The sequence below is a fragment of the Echeneis naucrates genome, chromosome 21, assembly GCF_900963305.1.
Source record: "Echeneis naucrates chromosome 21, fEcheNa1.1, whole genome shotgun sequence".
NCBI classification, from domain to species: Eukaryota; Metazoa; Chordata; class Actinopteri; order Carangiformes; family Echeneidae; genus Echeneis; species Echeneis naucrates.
This window is the reverse complement of record NC_042531.1, coordinates 7,407,861-7,427,296: the sequence shown is the minus strand read 5'-3', so window position 1 is coordinate 7,427,296 and position 19,436 is coordinate 7,407,861. Positions and strand designations below refer to the sequence as shown.

General features: G+C 41.1%; 1 protein-coding gene across 5 annotated transcripts in view; it reads right to left on the bottom strand.

The window, feature by feature from the left end:
- The window catches only part of plekhm3 (pleckstrin homology domain containing, family M, member 3), a 35,584-nt gene extending 16,148 nt beyond the window's left edge, over positions 1–19,436 (bottom strand). For 3 of the 5 annotated variants that reach the window (XR_003842339.1, XR_003842340.1, XM_029529842.1), the window contains exons 1-4: positions 19,388–19,436; positions 15,594–16,684; positions 8,556–9,659; positions 90–235 (exon numbers count right to left, since the gene is read on the bottom strand). Coding sequence is in view for 3 of the 5 variants with exons in the window: in XM_029529842.1 (XP_029385702.1) it covers positions 90–235; positions 8,556–9,659; positions 15,594–16,116 (1,773 nt within the window). In the remaining 2 variants the exon portion in view is untranslated. Of the gene's footprint in view, positions 1–89; positions 236–8,555; positions 9,660–15,593; positions 16,685–16,897; positions 16,968–19,294; positions 19,332–19,387 lie in introns of those variants that run through there. The other 2 variants (XM_029529843.1, XM_029529844.1) reach the window with 2 other exon arrangements.

The following is a 19,436-nucleotide window of genomic DNA, read 5'->3' as shown; positions in this document are numbered from 1 at the left end:
CCATTGCTGGATTGGCCTCATTGGCCCATTGGCACAAAAAATATGCTGATAATAAGGGTATTTTCATATAGTTGTGTCTGCTTTCATACCTTGTGTTTGCTGGTGTCCCAGTTGTGCAGCAGGCGAGCTGGTATCAGGAAGGAGTTATCTTGATGGCAGTTCTGGCAGTAGTACCAGCCACTGTAGCAGCAGACTTTTGCCTTTCCTCTGGACAGACCAACTGGACGTTGACAACCTGAAAGAAGGACAAGGTCAACAGGTAAAAGTGGAAACCACTTAAACTACATTTTATAAGGTGTCAGATGTTGGGTTCAAACCCTCCTTTTAACATGGCACAAGTTTAAAATTGGACCCACTGCCTATAATCAAATCATGGCTTCAAGAAAGAGATCCTTATATAGAACTTTTTATTCCAATTTTATGGGTCTCAGCTGGCTAATTTAGCTCTAAAGCTTTGCCCAAGTCAGCTTTTGGTGACAACATTCTGCTGGTGCAGAACACAAATGTTGTGAAGCAAATAACTTAGTGTTTATGTGTGTCAGTTTATTGCCCCTCAGTAAAAGTCTGGAGAGAAAAAACAAGATAGTTAAGTTTAGGTTCAATGGAAATATGTTGTCATGGCAGAAAACAGTCAAAAATGTCTTTTTTCAACGATTAGATGGAGGATTTCATTTTCATAAAGGGTATAATTTACAGTGAAGTCGGCAAACTCCACATTCACCACAAATGAGTGGCAGTGAAATATCAAAATACTTTTTTTTTTATTTTAGAACAGCTGTATACACAAAATATATCTGCTTCAGTGTGTGGTTTTATTTAACACATTTGCTTTGTGTTCAGAGTTTTCTATCAAAATCACAGACACACTCATCTGAGTGTGACCTTGCACTTTTACACATGCTCCAACCATCCTCCGTCCTAACCATCAGTGGAGCTCATTGGCATTCATTCAGTCAGTTACTGGTTTCGAGCAGCATCTGACAGTTTCCGCATCTTTTCAAAACTACCAATTACTTATTGACACCCAGGTGTTTGAGTGTCCGCATTATTATGGAAAAACAAGTACAACACTAACAGTATGAAGACTTTCCTGAAGTGAGCTCCATCATGACTGTACTTTAACAACTGTCACATCTAGTCTCCCTTTATGTCAGCTGGCTTTCCAACAAACCTTCAAAGACAGTCTTTAGCAGCAACTACAAACACTTTTATCACCAATTTTAGTAGCCAAATATATTTGGTTACTGAAATGATACACTCTGATACAGTCTTCGCACGCTGTATTTTTGTGGTCTCAGGAAATGCTCTATCTTTATATTTTAGACCACAAAATGTGGTGTGGTGATCATGTTAAGTTAAACTACAGTGTACAAAATAGCAATAACATATACATTTTTCTCTTTTTGAAAGGAAGCCTGTTTGATTTTACCCTGTACACTGCATAGGCACATCCTTCTGTATAATCTGTATTAATACTAATGCCGAAGTCTGCGTGAATCTACCTGCTAAATTCATTTGAAATAATCCCTCAGATCACAAACATGTGGTTCTTGCAGTAGTCACAACAGCAGACCCCAAGACCAAAGTGCTTTGTTGAACTAATAAAATCAGAAAAACAGAGCCTCTGCTCTATTCAGCCTGATCACTGTCTGCTTTGTCTGACTGACTCTTTAAAGCTTGTTCTTCACCCAAACAACCAGACCTGATCTACGATCTCACACACACACATGCATAGGAATGCCATTGCACTGTGACAGGTGTCCCTTATCCACAAAATCTGAGAGGACGTGGGGCCTGGAGGAAAACAGCAGGTAGAGAGAGGAAGAGAAGAAAAGGTAGCGATTTTTATCTAGGAATTCAAAAACATAGGCATGGAAAGCTACAGGAAACAGAGAAGAAGACAGAGGAAGACAGACGTGTGTCAGCCTGTATGTCAGAGGTGCTTCGACATTAGAAACAAAACAAGACAGACAGAAAAAGGGGAAATAGAAAATAAAAGAGCAAAAATAAGGATCAAGAGATCAGCGGAGGAAATGAATGAAAAAAGAAGCATAAGATCAAGCCGCGAAAGATAAAGGGAAGTTAGTCCAGCTACTCTTCAATCAGAGACAACAACCTGATGTCTAATCAGCACAGGGAGCTGGAAACCTGTTTGATCTGACCCAACAGAAAAAGAGAAAAAAGAATGACCTATTGGTATATCTAATTGTCATTCATATTGTCAATTATTTTAAAATGACTAATTAATCCTACAAAATGAATGTGACTTCATTAAATATTTTAAAAAGTACACAACCAGTAGCTCAGAACCACGACAAAAAAAAAAAAAAAAAAAAAAATCAGGCTAGTTGGAAATGTGGCTTTTCTCTTTTGAGGTTTCGGTGGGGTTTTAATGTACATGTACACAACAAACCAAAAATATTTAAAAGCACTGTTAACTTTAAATCATCCACCACAGAGAATTTAAGATAATTTTTCTGCTGTAATTTCATGTCCCACTCATGTGGAGTCATGATAGTCTCCATACTCACAATAGAAATACTTCAGCAGTGTGTCAAGTGTGCAGTTGGTGCGATTATTTATCTGTGAGCAGTGGCATTCTGTTTGTAATCTTTATGTCAAATTTGCCCACGTAACACCTGAGAGACCACTACAGTGTGCAGAGTGAGGATCAGTAGAGACAGTCAAACACACTCATTGGCTTATAATAACTGTATTCCAGAGGGCTGTCATTCAGTAACCCCCTGTCAGTCACATCCCACGTCAACCTCGTGTTATAGGTCAAAATTGTAACTTAAACTGCTGCACATTTTGTCTTTGTCAAGAACAATGTTCTTAAGTTTAGTGTCCTTTTAATTTCCTTTAAAGAAAGTGGTTAATCTCCACAAACAGCATTTACTCCGGTGAGACATTCAATTAGAATGCAAGTCCACCTCCAGACCACCATGATCGAATTCATAACTCAGATTTGGGTAGGCTAATTACAGCAGTGACCTTGTGTCGTTGTTGGGGTGGATGCACTTTCAAAAGGGAAAAAAAAAAAAAAACAACCCACAATACACTGGTTGGGAGCCAGCAGGCAGCAGAGATGGTCAACAGTCAGAGAAACACTGTGTCACTTCGAGGAAACAGCTGACCGCTGGGCTGGTGTTCAGGCCAACTCTGGCCTCAAATTTGGCGTGTTGGTGCTGGGACAAGAGGAACAAAGACACATATATGTGCACAGCCTGAAAAAAGGAAACGACAACATTAACCTCAAATTCTATATCATGAGAGTGATGAGAAGAGAATCACAGCGGGGGGCAGTCTGTAATGTGCTCCGCTCTGTAAAACAAGCATTAAAGTCCAAACAGATAATGAGGGACTACAGAGGAAGAAATAACACCAAGGACATAAATGTGATGCTGAACTGATCCTGACCAAAACCTCAACAAGCAGCAAAACAACCTCCAAACAGACGGTTGGATAAAAATAAACCAAACATAAAATAAAACTGTATAACTATTATGGTATGTTTTATTAAGCTAATTAGGTGAGTTACTGTTGTAAATAAAGTATATGGGTTAGAGTTAAGATATAAAATGAGAAATAATAATCTAAGAAGAAGAAACTTAGATCAAAATGGCAATAAAAAGTAAAAACCATAAAATTAGGGAAAAAAAGGTTATCAAAATTTGATAAATAATAAAACCCTTTACTTAATAATAAATAAACCTTAAAAAGAAGGATCAACAAAAACAGCTGGAAGTTATAAGATTATTTACATTCCCCTAAGGATAAAAATTAGCTCAGCTTTAACTCAGTGGTTGTAAAAGGATGGTCCGGAGACCTCTAAGGGTCCTCAAGGGCCCTGAAGGTCAGAGGAATAATTCATTTCTACACATGCAGCACAATGACAGAATGTATGACTATTGCGGTCATGAGTTTCAACCATTATCTAGAATAAAACATCTAAAAAAGTAAAACCTTATCAAATTGGGGCATGTGGTTTAACTCTTAACTGCGGTGTCAGTTCAGGCCTGGATGTAAAAAAACAAACAAACAAACTTTTAACCGCAGCTTTAAATTATTCTGAATATTACCGCAAGGAAAAAAAAAAACGTTGTTTACAAAATAGCATGAAAGCACTGCTCTTTGCCAAACTGATGACAAGAGGTCTGATGAATATTGGAAGCACAACCTTTTGTGAAACCAAACTAGAATTTGTTTAGATCAGATGGAGCCCAGCGTGTTCGGTGTGGAGCTGGGCAGGACTACCACAGTGACCAGACAGTGTGCTCATATTGTGATGGTAAGTGACATTCACAACAGCACAACAGGTTGCAGTTACGCAAACACACACTCAAATTACACAAACTCTTTAATTTTGTTATTGTGTGTGAAAAGCAACTTTATCCCTTCACTTCAACATTGACTTTGCTTTTCAGACCCAGAAACTACAACAGATTATATACAATCTGTGGTCGTGCCACTATTTGTATCAACACTTTTTAATCTTTTCTATCAAATCACTGTTGTGTGCATCTGCCCTGATGACATAGCTCGGCTCAGATGCTGTATTCTAACCTGTTGTTTTGTAAAAGCAATGACATCTGAAGCTGGATAAGACTGATGGGTGATGATGATATCACAGCCAACGAACACACAGAAGACAGAGTCAAAATCAATCACTCACTATCAATCACTTTCATGCAAACATTTTCCAACACATTGTTTTTCTCTCCATGTTAACAGCTTACTACCACTACTTCTTTAATATTCGTCAACAAATACAGAAGATACCTAAGCTGATAACTTGTTCCTCTGCTATCAGCACCAAGCAACAACTGCTTTCTTTTCTCATCTCTGATCTTTTATGCATCTCTCTGGGACGAAGAGAAAGAGGGACACAGGGAAAGATGAATGGGAATTCAAACGTAGCTCAAAGGTCTACCGATTGTACTGCAGCTCTCTGTAGTCAGAGAGGGTCACTTTGACCTCCCCAGGGTGAGTGTTCAGGGAGAGAGAGAGGGAGAGAGACATAGAGAAATGGATCAAGAGAGAGAGAAATGACATCAGGGCAAAAAGGGGCTCATGCTTTCATCTGCCCGGCTCTGGTTCAACACATCACACCTCTGAGAGGACACTGTGCGTGTGTGTGTGTGTGTGTGTGTGTGTGTTTGATGTATGTGTGTGAATTAAAACTGAAAAGACAAGCAAGGCATGAGCTTTGATGTATCTCCTTCACACCAACCAAACACTCGAATGAAAACGTGGACAAATGGAGCGCTATGTGCAAGGTAGTGTGTGTTTGTGTGTGTGAGCAAGAGCAAGAGAGAGAAACTGTCTATCTTTTGATGTGAGCCCACCCCCTATTTCCACGATTCCCTCATATCTACAGATCCCCACTTCACCCGAAGCTGGGCTCCCCCCCCCCGGAACATCACCCCTCACATCTAACAGATTCACATGGTCTGTCAGGGGCCTGAGAATGTGCTCCTGTGCAGAGAAAGGGGTCACCAAATCTGAGGACACACTCAACAAAAAATGTGTGTGTCTGCTTGGTGAAGGGTGATGGGGAATCTCAGTCTTCAAACAAATACAAGCCTTCAATTTCCTTCAAGAGGAATCAAAAACGGAGCGATTCCCATGTGTAATTAGTTGAATACATTTCACATTTTGATTTTAAATAACCAATCGTTGACTATATACAGACGGATGTAGCATGCATATGCAAAGGAAAGCTTGAAACAAGTTCAAAGAGAGATCAGTAAAAACTGAAGTAGCATGCAGATCACACTGAAAACCACCATCAAGAGATCTTGTTTAGATTAGATTAGTGGCTTCACATATGAATAATCAGATATTCACTCAGATTAACTACTGAAGCTCAATGCCTTTGATGGCCAAAATAAGTGTTTTTACCATAGACGGTCAAGGCCACAGGTCAGACGGCATTCCTGTCTTATTCATGAGCTAAACTGCTGACATATGGGGTGACTGCATCACAATTAGGTGGAGGTCAGTGACAGAAATACAATGCTAAGTTAAAAGCTAAGGAAGCAAATCAATGGCTGATCATGCGAATGATACCAGACAGATTAAATCACTACTAAATGCGAAGCAATAAAATGTATATAAAACAAAAATTATTGCACTGAAATATTTGACAAATTCACATCTTTCTGAATTCATGTGGTCCAAATGTAATTTCTCAGTAGCGCAATATTTTAGTGTTGCCAAGCTCAGGTCATAAATGTATACTGTCTAATGACCATCAGGGGGGCATGTCAGTTTGTTGTAGTCTCATGAAAATGGTTACTTGATACCTTCTTGATTTACTAGCACACTGAAAGTTTTCCGAATAAGCTTTAAGTGTTCATGTAGACACCACAATGTCTTTTTAAAATGACGGTCTTCCAGCTGAGCTAACTGTCTTCCTGTTGGCACCCCATAAGCATTAAGATAGAAAAAAAGGCATACTGCTCTTTTAGACTTTCAGAGAGGAGGCAGAGGAAATTGCGACTGATTTCATGTGGTGTTTGTTGTGATTAAGTGTTTCCATAATTCTCAACAAATTACACTAAAAATATCAAAACTTAAAATTAACTGACTGATTAACCAATAGTGTTAAGGCTCAACTCTGGAATTTTTGGCATTGCTGCCTTACATAGAGCCAAAAACTGGAAGATATTGTTTAATTAATGTAAAAAGTAGTAGTTTTAATTTTTCACCAGCTGGAAACAAAATGGTTGGCATGTTACCAATAAATTAACACATACAAGCGATGAGAGTACATTACATTTCACTGCAAATGTACCATTGACACAATATTAGCATTCCCCTTCTTCAGCATCACCTCTGAGCAGTACGATTAAAGTATGATTAAAGTGTAATACAAAAAATTTGGCCACATCTCAAGAAAAGGCAGCTGGCACGATACCAATGTGTGATGAGAGCCAGGGTACAGAAAAACAATTAAGAGGGAAAGAGGCCGTCTACTGTTAAAATTTAAGATTCTCATTGGCTGATGAGGATGAGATTTAAGGGCAACTTTCAAAAAGAAGGGGGAAAAAAAACAGGAAAATGAATACTATCAATATATAGAAGCACAAGAACTGTAACATTACTCTGGATTTCAAATCCGATTTAAGGTGTTGAATATGAATGATGTAAAATACTTTTTCAAGACCTGCTAAGTAACACTGCAGGAGACTAAGAAAGAATATAGTCAAATAAATAAGGGGCGCAGAAAGGAAACAAAAAGAGGGAATAGATGGCGGTCTGAATGAGGCGGAGAGGTAAAAGAAATAAAAGGAAAGGAGGGAAATAAACCAACTGGGTGAGCAGAGGTGTGCTCTGTATAGAAAATGGTCGTATCCAGCTGTCCCTCCCATCCAAATCTACCCAGAAACCCTTCAATCAAACAACTGCGATCAGGCCTGACCACTGCAGCATCCCCAGGACGCTTTCATTCGCTCTCATTCATTCATTCATTCATTTTTCCTCTCCTCTGTTGCTTTAAGCCTACCAATTATCATCAGTTGCCCCCAGACGGCCTCTGTCCTTGTTCCTGTTTCAGCTGGCCTTTCAAAGAGCCCTGCATTAATAAGCCAGTTGTTACAAATAAAAAGGGAGGTGAGCAGTGATTATTCAAAGCCCTCCTAAGAGAGAGAGAGAGAGAGAGGAAACCCACGTTTCACACCCAGGGAGAGTAAAAGCACCGCCTGCCATTTATGGGGTTGTGCAAGGGCCTGGTACGGAGACTAACAGGAATAATAATAATAGACAAGAGCAGCTGTAATGGTCCTGGATATGAAAAAGGCTAAAAGGAGAAACATGTGGAACCGCTGACTGACGGAAAAAAATATAGATGCATTCATGGAGACGTCTTCCTCCTCACATCTTGGGACAATTTTTGGCCTTATACCAAGTTTAACGGAAGAGTTTTGTCATTTGGGAATAATTTATCATATTATATTTATTATAGAGAGAGTTTATTCTGAATATTATCACGCGATCAATCTCTGCAGCACATATGATGCAGTAGCTTATCTTGCTTGAGCACAAAGTTTGCAAATCACCAGTAATCTTACATGGGTCTGATTAGTTATTGTATGTTCCAACACTGCTTTCAATGCAGAGCAAATAGAACCATGGGACTATGTTCCTTAATGTTTTACTGTTTAAGAGGCCTTTCATCTGTAATGATTGTGCAGGAGATATTTTAGGTGAGGGACCATTACCTGATGTTGAGGGAACTGTTCCTTGAGGGCAACATTTTATAAAATTTTCTAAATTGCTCTCAGTTGTTGTTGACAAGTTGACAAGAAGTCTGCAAGTAGACCATGAATAAGGACAGGAAGGAAATGCAGACTTCACAAACAAACAAACCCAGCGCCAAAATATGTCTGCACACCTATAATACAATGTCACAAAGGTGAGGTGTGACCTAAATCGGGTGACCGAAAGGAACACAATAGAAAGCTGGCTGGTATTGAATGATTTGATTCATGTTCACTTGTATGTGCGTGTGTTTGTGTGTGTGTGTGTGTGTGTGTGTGTAGGCCATTCACCTGCACACTTGAAGCTCTGTGCGGTGAGTCCCTTCTCCACAGCCAGACAGGTGAGTATGCTGAGGAAACTGGTGGTGACTGATTGCCTCTTGGCTCTCTGGGCCTCCCGATGCCTCTTCTCACGACATGGTTTTCTCAACAGCACACCTTGGAAGCCAGGAGCCCCTTCTCCTGATACCCCCCCTTCATCTTGGGCAGGCCTCTGTGCTCCTACTACCCCTCGCAGGGTCTCCACCCATTCCCGGGCCTTTACTTCATCATCTGCCCGAAGTCGGAGCACCTCTTTGGAGAAAACTACCTGGAAACATTCCCCTCTCTCTGCCCATGGCTCTCCGTTCTCTGGTTCCTGATCATGCTGCACAGCCAAGCAGGTTGCCAAGGAGTGCTGGAGGACAGGCTGGGACACAGACCCACGACCCTCAGTGGGAAAGGCTTGGAGTGCAGATCTGGTCAGGACGAAAGCAAAGGCCCGCCAGTTGTTCTGGTCCATCAGCTGGTGCAGCAGACCAGCTTTGATTATGTCCTGGCAGCGTTGGGTGAACAGAGGAAGGGTGGTGGGTCTGGTCAAGCTGACAGAATTACTCTGAAGAGAGACCGAAGCCTCTGTGGAGTTGGTGTCGCTGTCACCATCAGGCCTGGTGTCGAGTCCCGATGGAGAGGGTGACGAGGAGGGTGACATGGGTGCAGGGAATTTGGCAACCTGTTGGGCTTCCACTCCAGTCTTATGCTGGCAACTTTCCTGCCTCAAAGGTCTGGCTGCTTGCACCTTCTCCCACATAAGCCGCCTCCACTCCATCGCCTCCCATTGGCTAGCAGCCCTCAGCTGGAGACGCGTGCTGTTGAAGAACAAAGTCTGTAGCGTGCGTTGATCAGCGGGTTGGGTGATCTGGCCGGGCTGGCTGCAGGGTGCTGGCGAGATGATGCTCTGGCAGTGTGACAGAGAGTAGGCGGTGCCCAGCTGGCGGTTGGCACTGCTATCCAGAGTGTACAGCCGGAGCTCACATGGTGTCAGCTCGACGTGGCAGGGTGTCCAGCGGCCCCGGGGCCCCTCACGCTGCTCCATCTCACCCTGTTTCACCACACTGCTACTGCTGCCTTTATCAGCTGGACAGACAAATGAGAAGAGAAATGATACACAGATGAGTATTGTTAGATGTTAAAGCTGATCGCAAATGTGATAAAATGCAGCTTGATTAAAAAAAAAAAAAACCCTGATTCACTTCATCTGATCATCAAAAGTAACACGTCACAGATCTTAAACACTCACCCAGTTTAACAATTTTGATAGAATTCCTTTGGGTACTGTGTGTTTAGGACTAAATCTATGGCACTGAACTGTATCTTTTCTCTTTTTGGGTTGCTCATGAACCTTTTCCTCCCAGTTTACCTAAGTCCTAGCACCTAAGGGACCACAACCTATCTACTTGGGCCAGCTTCCTACATACGGTAGCTTATCAGAAGTTTGCAGCTCCGAGCTGAGCGTATGTATTTTGGTAAGAGATAGCAGTCCGCATGAGCTTCTCTGAAAAAGTTCTCGTCACCAAAGCAGGAAGAAACTGTATTGTTAAAGGGGCCACTGGACAAACTGTCCTACTCTCCTAATCTGAGAGCTGGAGGCACACCCTCTCTCTATTTTGGCTTTCCCTCTATCACAATTTACTGTTTAGAAGGCTTTCTTGACCCTCATTCATATCATTCCTTTGATATCAAATATCGCAATATGAAAAGTATTTGCTTCTTTCAAGAAAGCTTCATCAAAAGAGGAGTTAAAGAAGAGTTAACACTTAACACTTCTTCTAACCTAAAAAATCTATAAAAAAAAAAAACTTTGATAATAGTTCTGAAGTACATTCATGCTTACTTCCTCATTGAGAATGAAGGGTTTTCCCACAGCACCAATGCTTATGTTAAGTTAGTAAAAATGTAGTGTAAATCAACAGAGCTGGTGCTAAAGAAAACACAGCACATCTTTGAGACTCAATCAAAACCAAAGTAAGAGGAAGAGTCTACTATGCACCAAAATTGAGAAGTAGCACATGTGTCAGGACAGTTAGTGTTATGACTATCTTTTATTTGTTTATGCTGTTTATCACCTTATTAGCTACTAACTGGCTGGCCTTATCCTTTCAAAAAACAAACTAACACACACCAGTGACCTGTGGGTGAATACAAATCAGTTTAGCTGTTTACATTTCCCAATGAAACCAAAACTGACAGAGATTTCCTCATTTCTTAAAGGCTCCTGTTTTGCTTCAATCTCTAATTTCCATATTAAAACAGGAAATGAGAGGCACACCTGCTTCACAGAACAGGCTCAAAAAAAAAAAAAAAAAAAAACCCTGAGAAAACCCTATGAAGCCACAGGATGACACTAGTAACAGACTGATGAATCTAGGACTTCGGAGAGTACTGAAAAAATAAAACCAAACAAACAAAAACCCCAGGTTGAAACCATTCCATTTCATGAACTGTCAAGAATAAAAAAACAAAACAAAAAACTGTTATTGTTTAAACTGTATTTCATAATATAAACTCTGCTCATCTCACCGAAAAATGTCCACTTTCAACCTCTTTTCTAGACATATTTTGGCCTGCATATCTTAAACCAAGTAGACTTGCAGGCAGACGGACTTAAAAACAACAATCATTTTTACCCTCCCCCTCAGCTGCTGTGATTAAATTGTACAGCCTGACCAGAAGCAGCCTAATTGACAGATATTGCATTGTGTTTCTTTCACATGCTGAAAATTCGAGGAGGAAAAAGGAAAAGCTGAATCCGTCACAACTCCTGCTAACTAAAGGGGGGCGATTCAAGTGCCTCATCAATCTTATCAAAACAGCAGCAGACGTGGTGTCACTCCACGAATCAGACTTTGCATGTTAACAAACCTTGTGCTAAAGGAACAAATGAATATGCTAATAAGTTTAGTAGGAAATCAAGTCTGGCTGATTGGCAGCCTCCACGCTTGGGAGGGTCGAGATGAAAATTAGGCATTGTAGCAACCAAAACTGCTCTGATCAATTAGCCTTCATTTCCACCTGGTAGGTTTTGACATCACATTCGCAGTAATAGTCTAATATACACATGCAAGCCTTCAACCAGAATTAACACTTTCTGAGAGTGTTGCAAACCAACTCTCTGGTGCCATTGCCCTCAAGTCAGTCAAGTTACAAACCTCCCCTTCAGCCTCAAACAAGAAACTTCACCCACTAATTGGGAAGCCAACCATAATATTACATGCTGTTTTCGAATCCGACAGACTGCAGTGGCTACCTGGGTATCAAAATGCAAAGAGAATGCACATGAAGCAGCAGAAGGAACCTGCAGACATACATCAGTCCACCATTATTCACAAAAATTTGTTGAAAACATTCTAAAGATTTTATTAAAAATGTATATCTGTGTAATAATCAAACATATTTACATTTGTGTGTAAATTATATAAATAGTTTTGGTTTTTTTGGTTTTTTTAGAAATCTGAAAAACAGCAGCAATGTTAGCTAAAAGTTGCATTCAACTGTGTACGTGTTTGTGGTCCAACATTCAACCAAGGAACCTAGCTGGCAAAAAGTGACCACCTTTCTTAAGAAAGCAGAGCAAGAGCTCCATATAAGGTGTACAAGTACTGTGAAAGACTAGGGAAATGTCTTTGGAAGCTAATGAAAGTGGTGTGGAGAAAGGCCTTCCTTGCTGACGATTGGCTGGCCACTGAGGGATGCTTCATCCCTAAAGAAGAAAATTCGACAGGGGTCAATTAATTCTGTACGATCTCACTCCTCAATGTTGATGGTAAAATCTTTCCCAGAATCCTTGTAAAGAAATTAACCACCTTATTGTTAGACAACAGGTAAATGGATGGATCAGTTCAAAAGGTTGGAGTTCCTGGGGTACCAGGGTGTCTCAAACACACCACTATGATCACCAAGATCATTGAAGATGCAAAGAGGGACAAAGGCAACCTTGCGGTCCTCGGTTGGATCTCACAAATGCCTATGGGACAATACTGCACAAGCTGGCAGAGATAACACTGAAGGTCTACCATGTCCCTGAGGGAATCCAGAAGCTTCTACAGTGCTATTTTGAAAACTTCAACATGCGCTTCACCTGCAGAAATGTCACGACTGGGCAGCTGTAAAAAGTGTGAGGGAGCACAAGGAAGGGTGCTGATTTGGCAGGACATCTTGAATATGGAAGGACACCGGAGAAAGTTCCGCTTGCTGTTTTCCATCTATGACATCCTGCCTAATCCATCAAACCTCCACACATGGGGAATGGCAGAGAGCCCAAAGTGCAAACTCTGTGGAAGGTTAGCAAACCTCAAGCATGTACTCTCTTCATGGCAGTCAAGCTTGTCAGAGAGGAAGTTTTGATGGCGTCATGATAAAATATTAATTCAGTTGACGGATGGTGTGGAACAGTCAATAAAAAACAGACAAAACAACTGTTGGACAGACTCCACTTTGTCCAGTTTTTGAGGTCAGGAGAGAGCAATCCAGCAGGAGGACCAAGAAACAAAAGGATCCTGACCTCAGCAAACAAGTGGGAGAAGGAAGTAGACCTAGTGCAAGCTAACGAAATATCAAGCCCTGATCCTCATGAGCCAGAAAAATAAATGGAATAACTGGAACCTACCCGAGGAAGTCAGCTGCAGGGTTTTTGGGCTTCTGGGGATTGAAAGGGTGGCAAGAAAGCTGCTGAGATGGATACAGTGGGAGGTGTGGTGGCAGAGCCAACCAGCTGAAGGTAGTAACCCCCCCGAGGTGCTGTGGGCTTAAACCAATGAAACACCAGTGAAGTGGGGTGCCCACCTGAAGACCCACTTTATCCACCCAACTCTCTTACCCAGTGGAGTCACTGGGTCAAGTACTTCAGGGGGTGTCTTGAGGAAAGAAGGAAAGGAGAGATTGATGCTGCGGCCCACAGTTGGCGCAGGGTGGGGTATCTGTAAAGGTGGGCCATCGTATTTTTCATGCATTTATATTATATATATATATATATATATATATATATATATATATATATATATATATATATATATATATATATATATATATATTATGTCGAAGGATACAATTTCATAAACAGGGACACACACTAAGACTGTTAACATCATGTTAGACAAAATATACAGATAAATAAAAGAAGAATGAAAAAAAACTGTTTGTGGTGTGAAGACCATTGCAAACTGTCATATCACTATGCCATCTGTGCTGTAACTGCTGTGTCACTGACTACTTAAAACCGCAGGGAGGAAGAGATACCAGTGACAATGGCATAGATCTGATTTGCAGTCTTCAGGAAGGCCTAGGTCTATGTGCTCCGTTCAACTCAGAATAATTCGAAATGTTATGGGTTAATTCACCTGCCACTTTCTAAACAAACACATCCAGCTCTGGGGGCTCAGGTCTTCTGTCCCATTTACAAAGTCCTGATTAGTAAATATTGTAAATATATATATTTTTTAAATATATAATCAGCAAAGAATGCCGGCAACAAAATGTGCAAGTGAAACACACCTATAATTAACAAGAATCATAGTATTCAGAAGAAATAAAAACAGACTTTGGAGTTCTTTAACAAGGACAGTTTAGTCTTATACGCACGTTCTCTATATAATAATCATCTTCATTTCCATTTACCATATAAAGATCCCCAGCTGTCACTAATGGAAAGGCAAACAGGCCAATTTCTTCAGTGTGAATGAAAAGACACAGCAAGGCTGAGCCAAATCACTCTGCCTTCTGCTTATTACCGTCCTTTTCCTACTTCTCTCCTTTCAATGCACATTGGGCCAAACTAAATAACCTGATGTCTTTTCACACATATGCTAATACTAAATAATCCTGCCAGTGTTAGGAGCCGGGTAATTGGGTTGCCTCTTCTCTTGCCTCATTTGAGTCCATTTGCTGACAGGATTACAGGCTATTATCCCTCGGGATCCCTCAGGATCTCCTTAGGCCTTCAGATGGCCAAAACACACAAACAAATGGTGTGTGTGTGTGTGTGTGTGTGTGTGTTGAGCTCTATCCCTGAATACTGACTATCATAGCACAGCTGTGTCATTTCAAGTTATCATCATCTTCTGTCATTATTGTTTTCTCTGAGGATGCTTCAACATAAGTACAGCATACGCCCCGATCTGCAGTACAAATAGTCCGGGACTTCTGTCCTCCAAAAGCCTCTCAAAGGCTGAGAAAGCTTTCCGGTGAATGGACAGTCGATCAGAGCGTCACGGCAGCAGGGGGTGGGCATGTCGTTGCAGGTAGGGGCCAGCCTGTCAGTTTGTATTAGGAATACCTAATTTAACATTTATCACCTGAAGATTTGGCGGCATAATGTTTAATGAGTCAAAGCAACAATAGCTCTCCACACCATTAACACATATTTAGGTGAAGTGCAATGTGATTAAAGGGCAAGTTCACTTAGATTAATAAAACACACACTTTCCCAAGTAGCTGTAGTGCCAGCTGTGCATACAGTCATTTTGAGGTGTGTGCTGCTAGGACTTGCGTTTGTGCTTGCTTACAGTGCCTACAGCAATGAAGTATTCTAGTTGACAAACTCAAAAGCAAAACTTTTATTAAGAAACAGTGCCCCAACAACTCTAAATAATCCAGGATACGCCTTCATGAGACTTCAGGTTTAAGTCATACCCAGCACTGTCACATCACATCAGTCTAATTTTCCTACCCCAGGCTTCTTGTGGCTTTGTCAATATATTTAATACCTGAGTGGTTCTGACTGAATCAGAGCGGGCTCTACGCAACACGTTGGAAGAAAATATTTTAGGAAATAAGGAGCGATGGAAGCTTCTGACAAATATCAAACAAAAGGAAAAACAAAATAGAAAAATTGGAAAGAATGTAAAGGTTAAAAAAAAAAAAAAAGAGTGTACCTCAACCGTGACACTAATCTCTTTATGTAAAATTCAGAGATGAGTGGATGTCTTTATGTTGCTTGTTTTGTCTCATCAACTGTCCAAAAGCCAAAGGTTGTCACAGATCACACAGATACTACCACTGTGTATGTAAACTCACCTTCTTGCTGGTGGTTGAGGATCATATTCTTTAGGGTGTTGCAGTCCACCGTGGGCAATCCATTGTCAGTGTAGGCAGACGGCCGGTAGTTGACATCAGATCTGGACCGGTTGTGTCCCTTCTTGAAGGCTGAGTGGGTTGAGGAGTTAGCAGTGTTGTTGGTGCCCTCCTTGGAGTGGGCTGCCAGGTCATTGGTGGAGCGTGCCCGGCTCCTCTTTCCGTGTCTCAAGCCCATCCCCAGGCCCAATACGCTGAAATTGTCGGCCCATGCCAGACCTAAAGGGCCCACCTCTGGCTGCTCCCCAGCTAGTAGGCCCCATACTCCACTGGAGCTCAGCTTCCCCAGCGCAGCATTGGACACCTCCTGAAGCTGCTTAGGCTGCCTGGGAGGCTGAACATTCCCTGTTTTTGCTTGGCTCGGACTTTGTTCTTGTATGCCATCCATGCAGTGGATAAAGTCTTCTGTGGCCTCCAGAGCCGGGCTGATATCACCCACCATGTCAAGCTGCTCAAGGCCCTCCATGGCTGGGCCTTCCCCTGAGCTTTAAATCTCACAACTAGGTTGTTTTCCAAAATGGGTGCAAAAACAGGATTAGCAGCATGCACATATCCAACAAATCAAGCTAGCTGTTGGCTGGTCAAATACAAGTCTTTCCAGTATGCTAACAATGCAAGAAGGGTTGAAGGAGATCAAAGCAGTCTTCAGGTTTCACAAACTGAGGCAAGTCCTTCTCTCCACTCCAAATTAGGGCCCCCATTCAGTGCTAGTCTTACTTTTCAGTGATGAGGGTTTACCTCATCAGACAAAGTTACTACAGCCTCATGCCAGAGGTAAACAAGAATGCCAGCAGCTTGAAACTCTCCCAGTCAAGCCAATTTGGACGGCAAAAATATACGTAACCAGATACACACACTTTGGATTACAAAAGAGCAAAATCCCTCTGCTTTCTCTGAGATGCTCAGGGACCACAGACAAATTCTGGAGGATGTGAAGCCAAGATGGACTATCAGCCTTATTAGCTTATTAGTGGTGCTCCTTTGGTCTGTCAGGTGGCTGTTAGGTCATCAGATGGACGCTGTTTGTGGCTTGGCTGTAAGAAAGAGAAAAGAGAATGAAGAAACAGTAAAGAGGAAGCATACCGAAACAAACAGAAATAGAAAAAGAACTGACATAAAAAAACATTGATTAATTTATACATCAAAACCAACTCGTCTTCAAAGTGCCTTCTCAAATCGTTTTTAAGAGAACAGTCAGTATGATTCTGCAGCCTGAAGTCAAAGCATCAAACTCCAAACCAACCCACCGCATCTTCATCACAATGACACTGGACCTTTGCAGATTCTTCCTCAGCAAACTGGAATGATCATCCTCCCTCACATGTCCTGATGAAATAATCCTTGACTTCCTCCTCTGCTGCTTATCACGGGACTGACCAGGCAGATGAGGAAACAGGACTGGGTGGGGTCCTCATCCATCTGCCTGTCTGCCCGTCTCTTCTGATTCTCTCTCTCTCTCTCGCTCTCACTATAACTTTTTCCTTCTCATTTGTGCTCTCTCTTCCACATTGATTTTCTTCTCGTCTAAAGCACAGCCTCTTTTACTTTTCTCCACAAATCAATTATTTAAAAGGCCATTACATCACTACAATTCAGTTTCTAGTCAGGACGCCGACATATTGAATATTTACACCTCATGATTTGTTGAGATAGAGATGCTTTTGTTACAGATTTTTTTTTTATGAAAACAGGATATTATCATATGTTTCAATCCTCTGTCTGGGTTTTATTTTGTAGATTTATCAACTTAGATTGCATGCATTACACTTACTACTGCAAAAACTATGGCTGTAGCTCCAACCTTTCAATGAAGCAGCTGAGCTACTCAGTTGAATCAGTTTCTAATCAAAAGTCACTAATTTACTTTCATATAAAATCAGCCATTTAATTCAATTAGATGGTAAAAAAATTAAACAAGAAAAAACAGTGACAATAAAATTAAAACTGAAGCCTTGATAGCACGCTGATATATTACTTCTGACATCATTGCCCTGCAGATACATCTGACCTCACCAAGCATAATCATCAAGTAAGTTACTCATCGATCTTCCCACTTAACCCCAGTTGACTCACACATACTGACACACCATTACAGCCAACATTAGCTGAGGAAGTGCAACCCAGAGTAGTGTAATCGGTGATGAAGAAAGCACAAATTACGATTTTAGAAAACAAAAACATGAGGTCAGCTTTATGGTCTCACAAGACTCAACAAATATTATCTGTATTGTCCAGTAAATACCAGTCACAAGTTTCACTTTCCCTTCTATATGGTAAATATGCAGACTGTAATGGTTAAAATTTGAAAGTGAAAATGCCATTTCAATGTAGTTTCACTATGTGTTGAGATGAAGAAAATCTGAGATGTGAGCAGCATTTCAAAGGCACACAACAAACCCAATAAAATGTATGAGCTAGGTGTTGTTGTACCACGCTGGTCTTTTATGCAAAAGATACATCAACCTTTCATTTAAATACATTAATGTTTTCTCTTTTTTATAAATGAAAATGCACAAACACAACCATGGTCACATTAAATATCTGATCAACTTTTCATTTTTAAAGATTTATTTAATTGGAAAGTACAGGTTTTTACTTTTTCTGCCAATCACAACTGTAGTAATTCTGATTTGCATGCAAACATGGAAAAAAGAAATGCGATGTGTGAGGTCCAGAGGCAGGTGGCCTGAAAACACTTCTGTATAACAATACATATGCAAAATAAATATACAAGGGTGGAATTTCACTGAGGGAAGCCCGAGTTGAATTATTCACTATGGTAAAAAACACAGTACTGTCCAAATTTTCACCCAAACAGAGCCACACAGAGACAAGAGGAATAAGGTTTGTGCTCCACAGAGAGCAGATCTTCAGACATCATGGAGTCTGTCATGAAGTGATGCTGAAACATTTTGGATACACAGAAGTCTCTCTCAGCCTCTCAAGTACTCAGAAAATGTACAAGTATACCAAGAGAGCAATGTAAATGCCGGGATACTGTACAATGTTTTTACTACTAAGATTTCCACAATCTAAAAATCAAGCTCATCTTTAATTTGAGTCTGTTTTAAGGCCTCCAAATCGTGTAGATGTTTTTATGGTTTACTGGTTTCACAGCTGCAATGACAAACTTAGACACAAAGAAAGCGAAGAGCCGCTGAAAAAACTTTAAAATCGATTACTGGTCCTGAACTCTGATGTGCATCATCTGGTTATTTTGTCTTTAATTGCTTAAACAAAGTCTATGAGGATATAGCAACAGAAAAAACATGAATCAGTGCAGCTGTGCTTGTTTGTCTTTGCCACAGTCTGTAAAAACACACAATCAGCATTTCGGCAGTAAACAATGACAGAGGTGACGCCACGGTCAGCCTGCTGGTCAACCACATTAACCGACTGTGTATGCTACCTCATTGCTACACATTTTTTAACCACAACACAAACAAACACACACTGTGCACGCCTGTACAAAAACGGTGAACTGCCCTGACAGCTGGCCGAACAAGGCCTGTTTTGTTTTTTTTTTATCCCAGGCTAATATGAAGTGAGCCGGGGCTAGTCGGCTAGCTGCTAACGCTAGCTTCTCTTCATCCTCGAAAGAAAATGTGAATTTAACACAAAACACAAACGCTCCGCCGACTCACATTAAAACCGTGTGTCCTTGGATCTGGACTGTGTTTGTGTTGTGGTGAAACTGGTGTCGTACACAAGCTGTAACAGAACAAGTCGAGACTCACCTTACTCTGTTTACCATTATGTCATTTGACAGTCCAGCAGCGGTGAAGT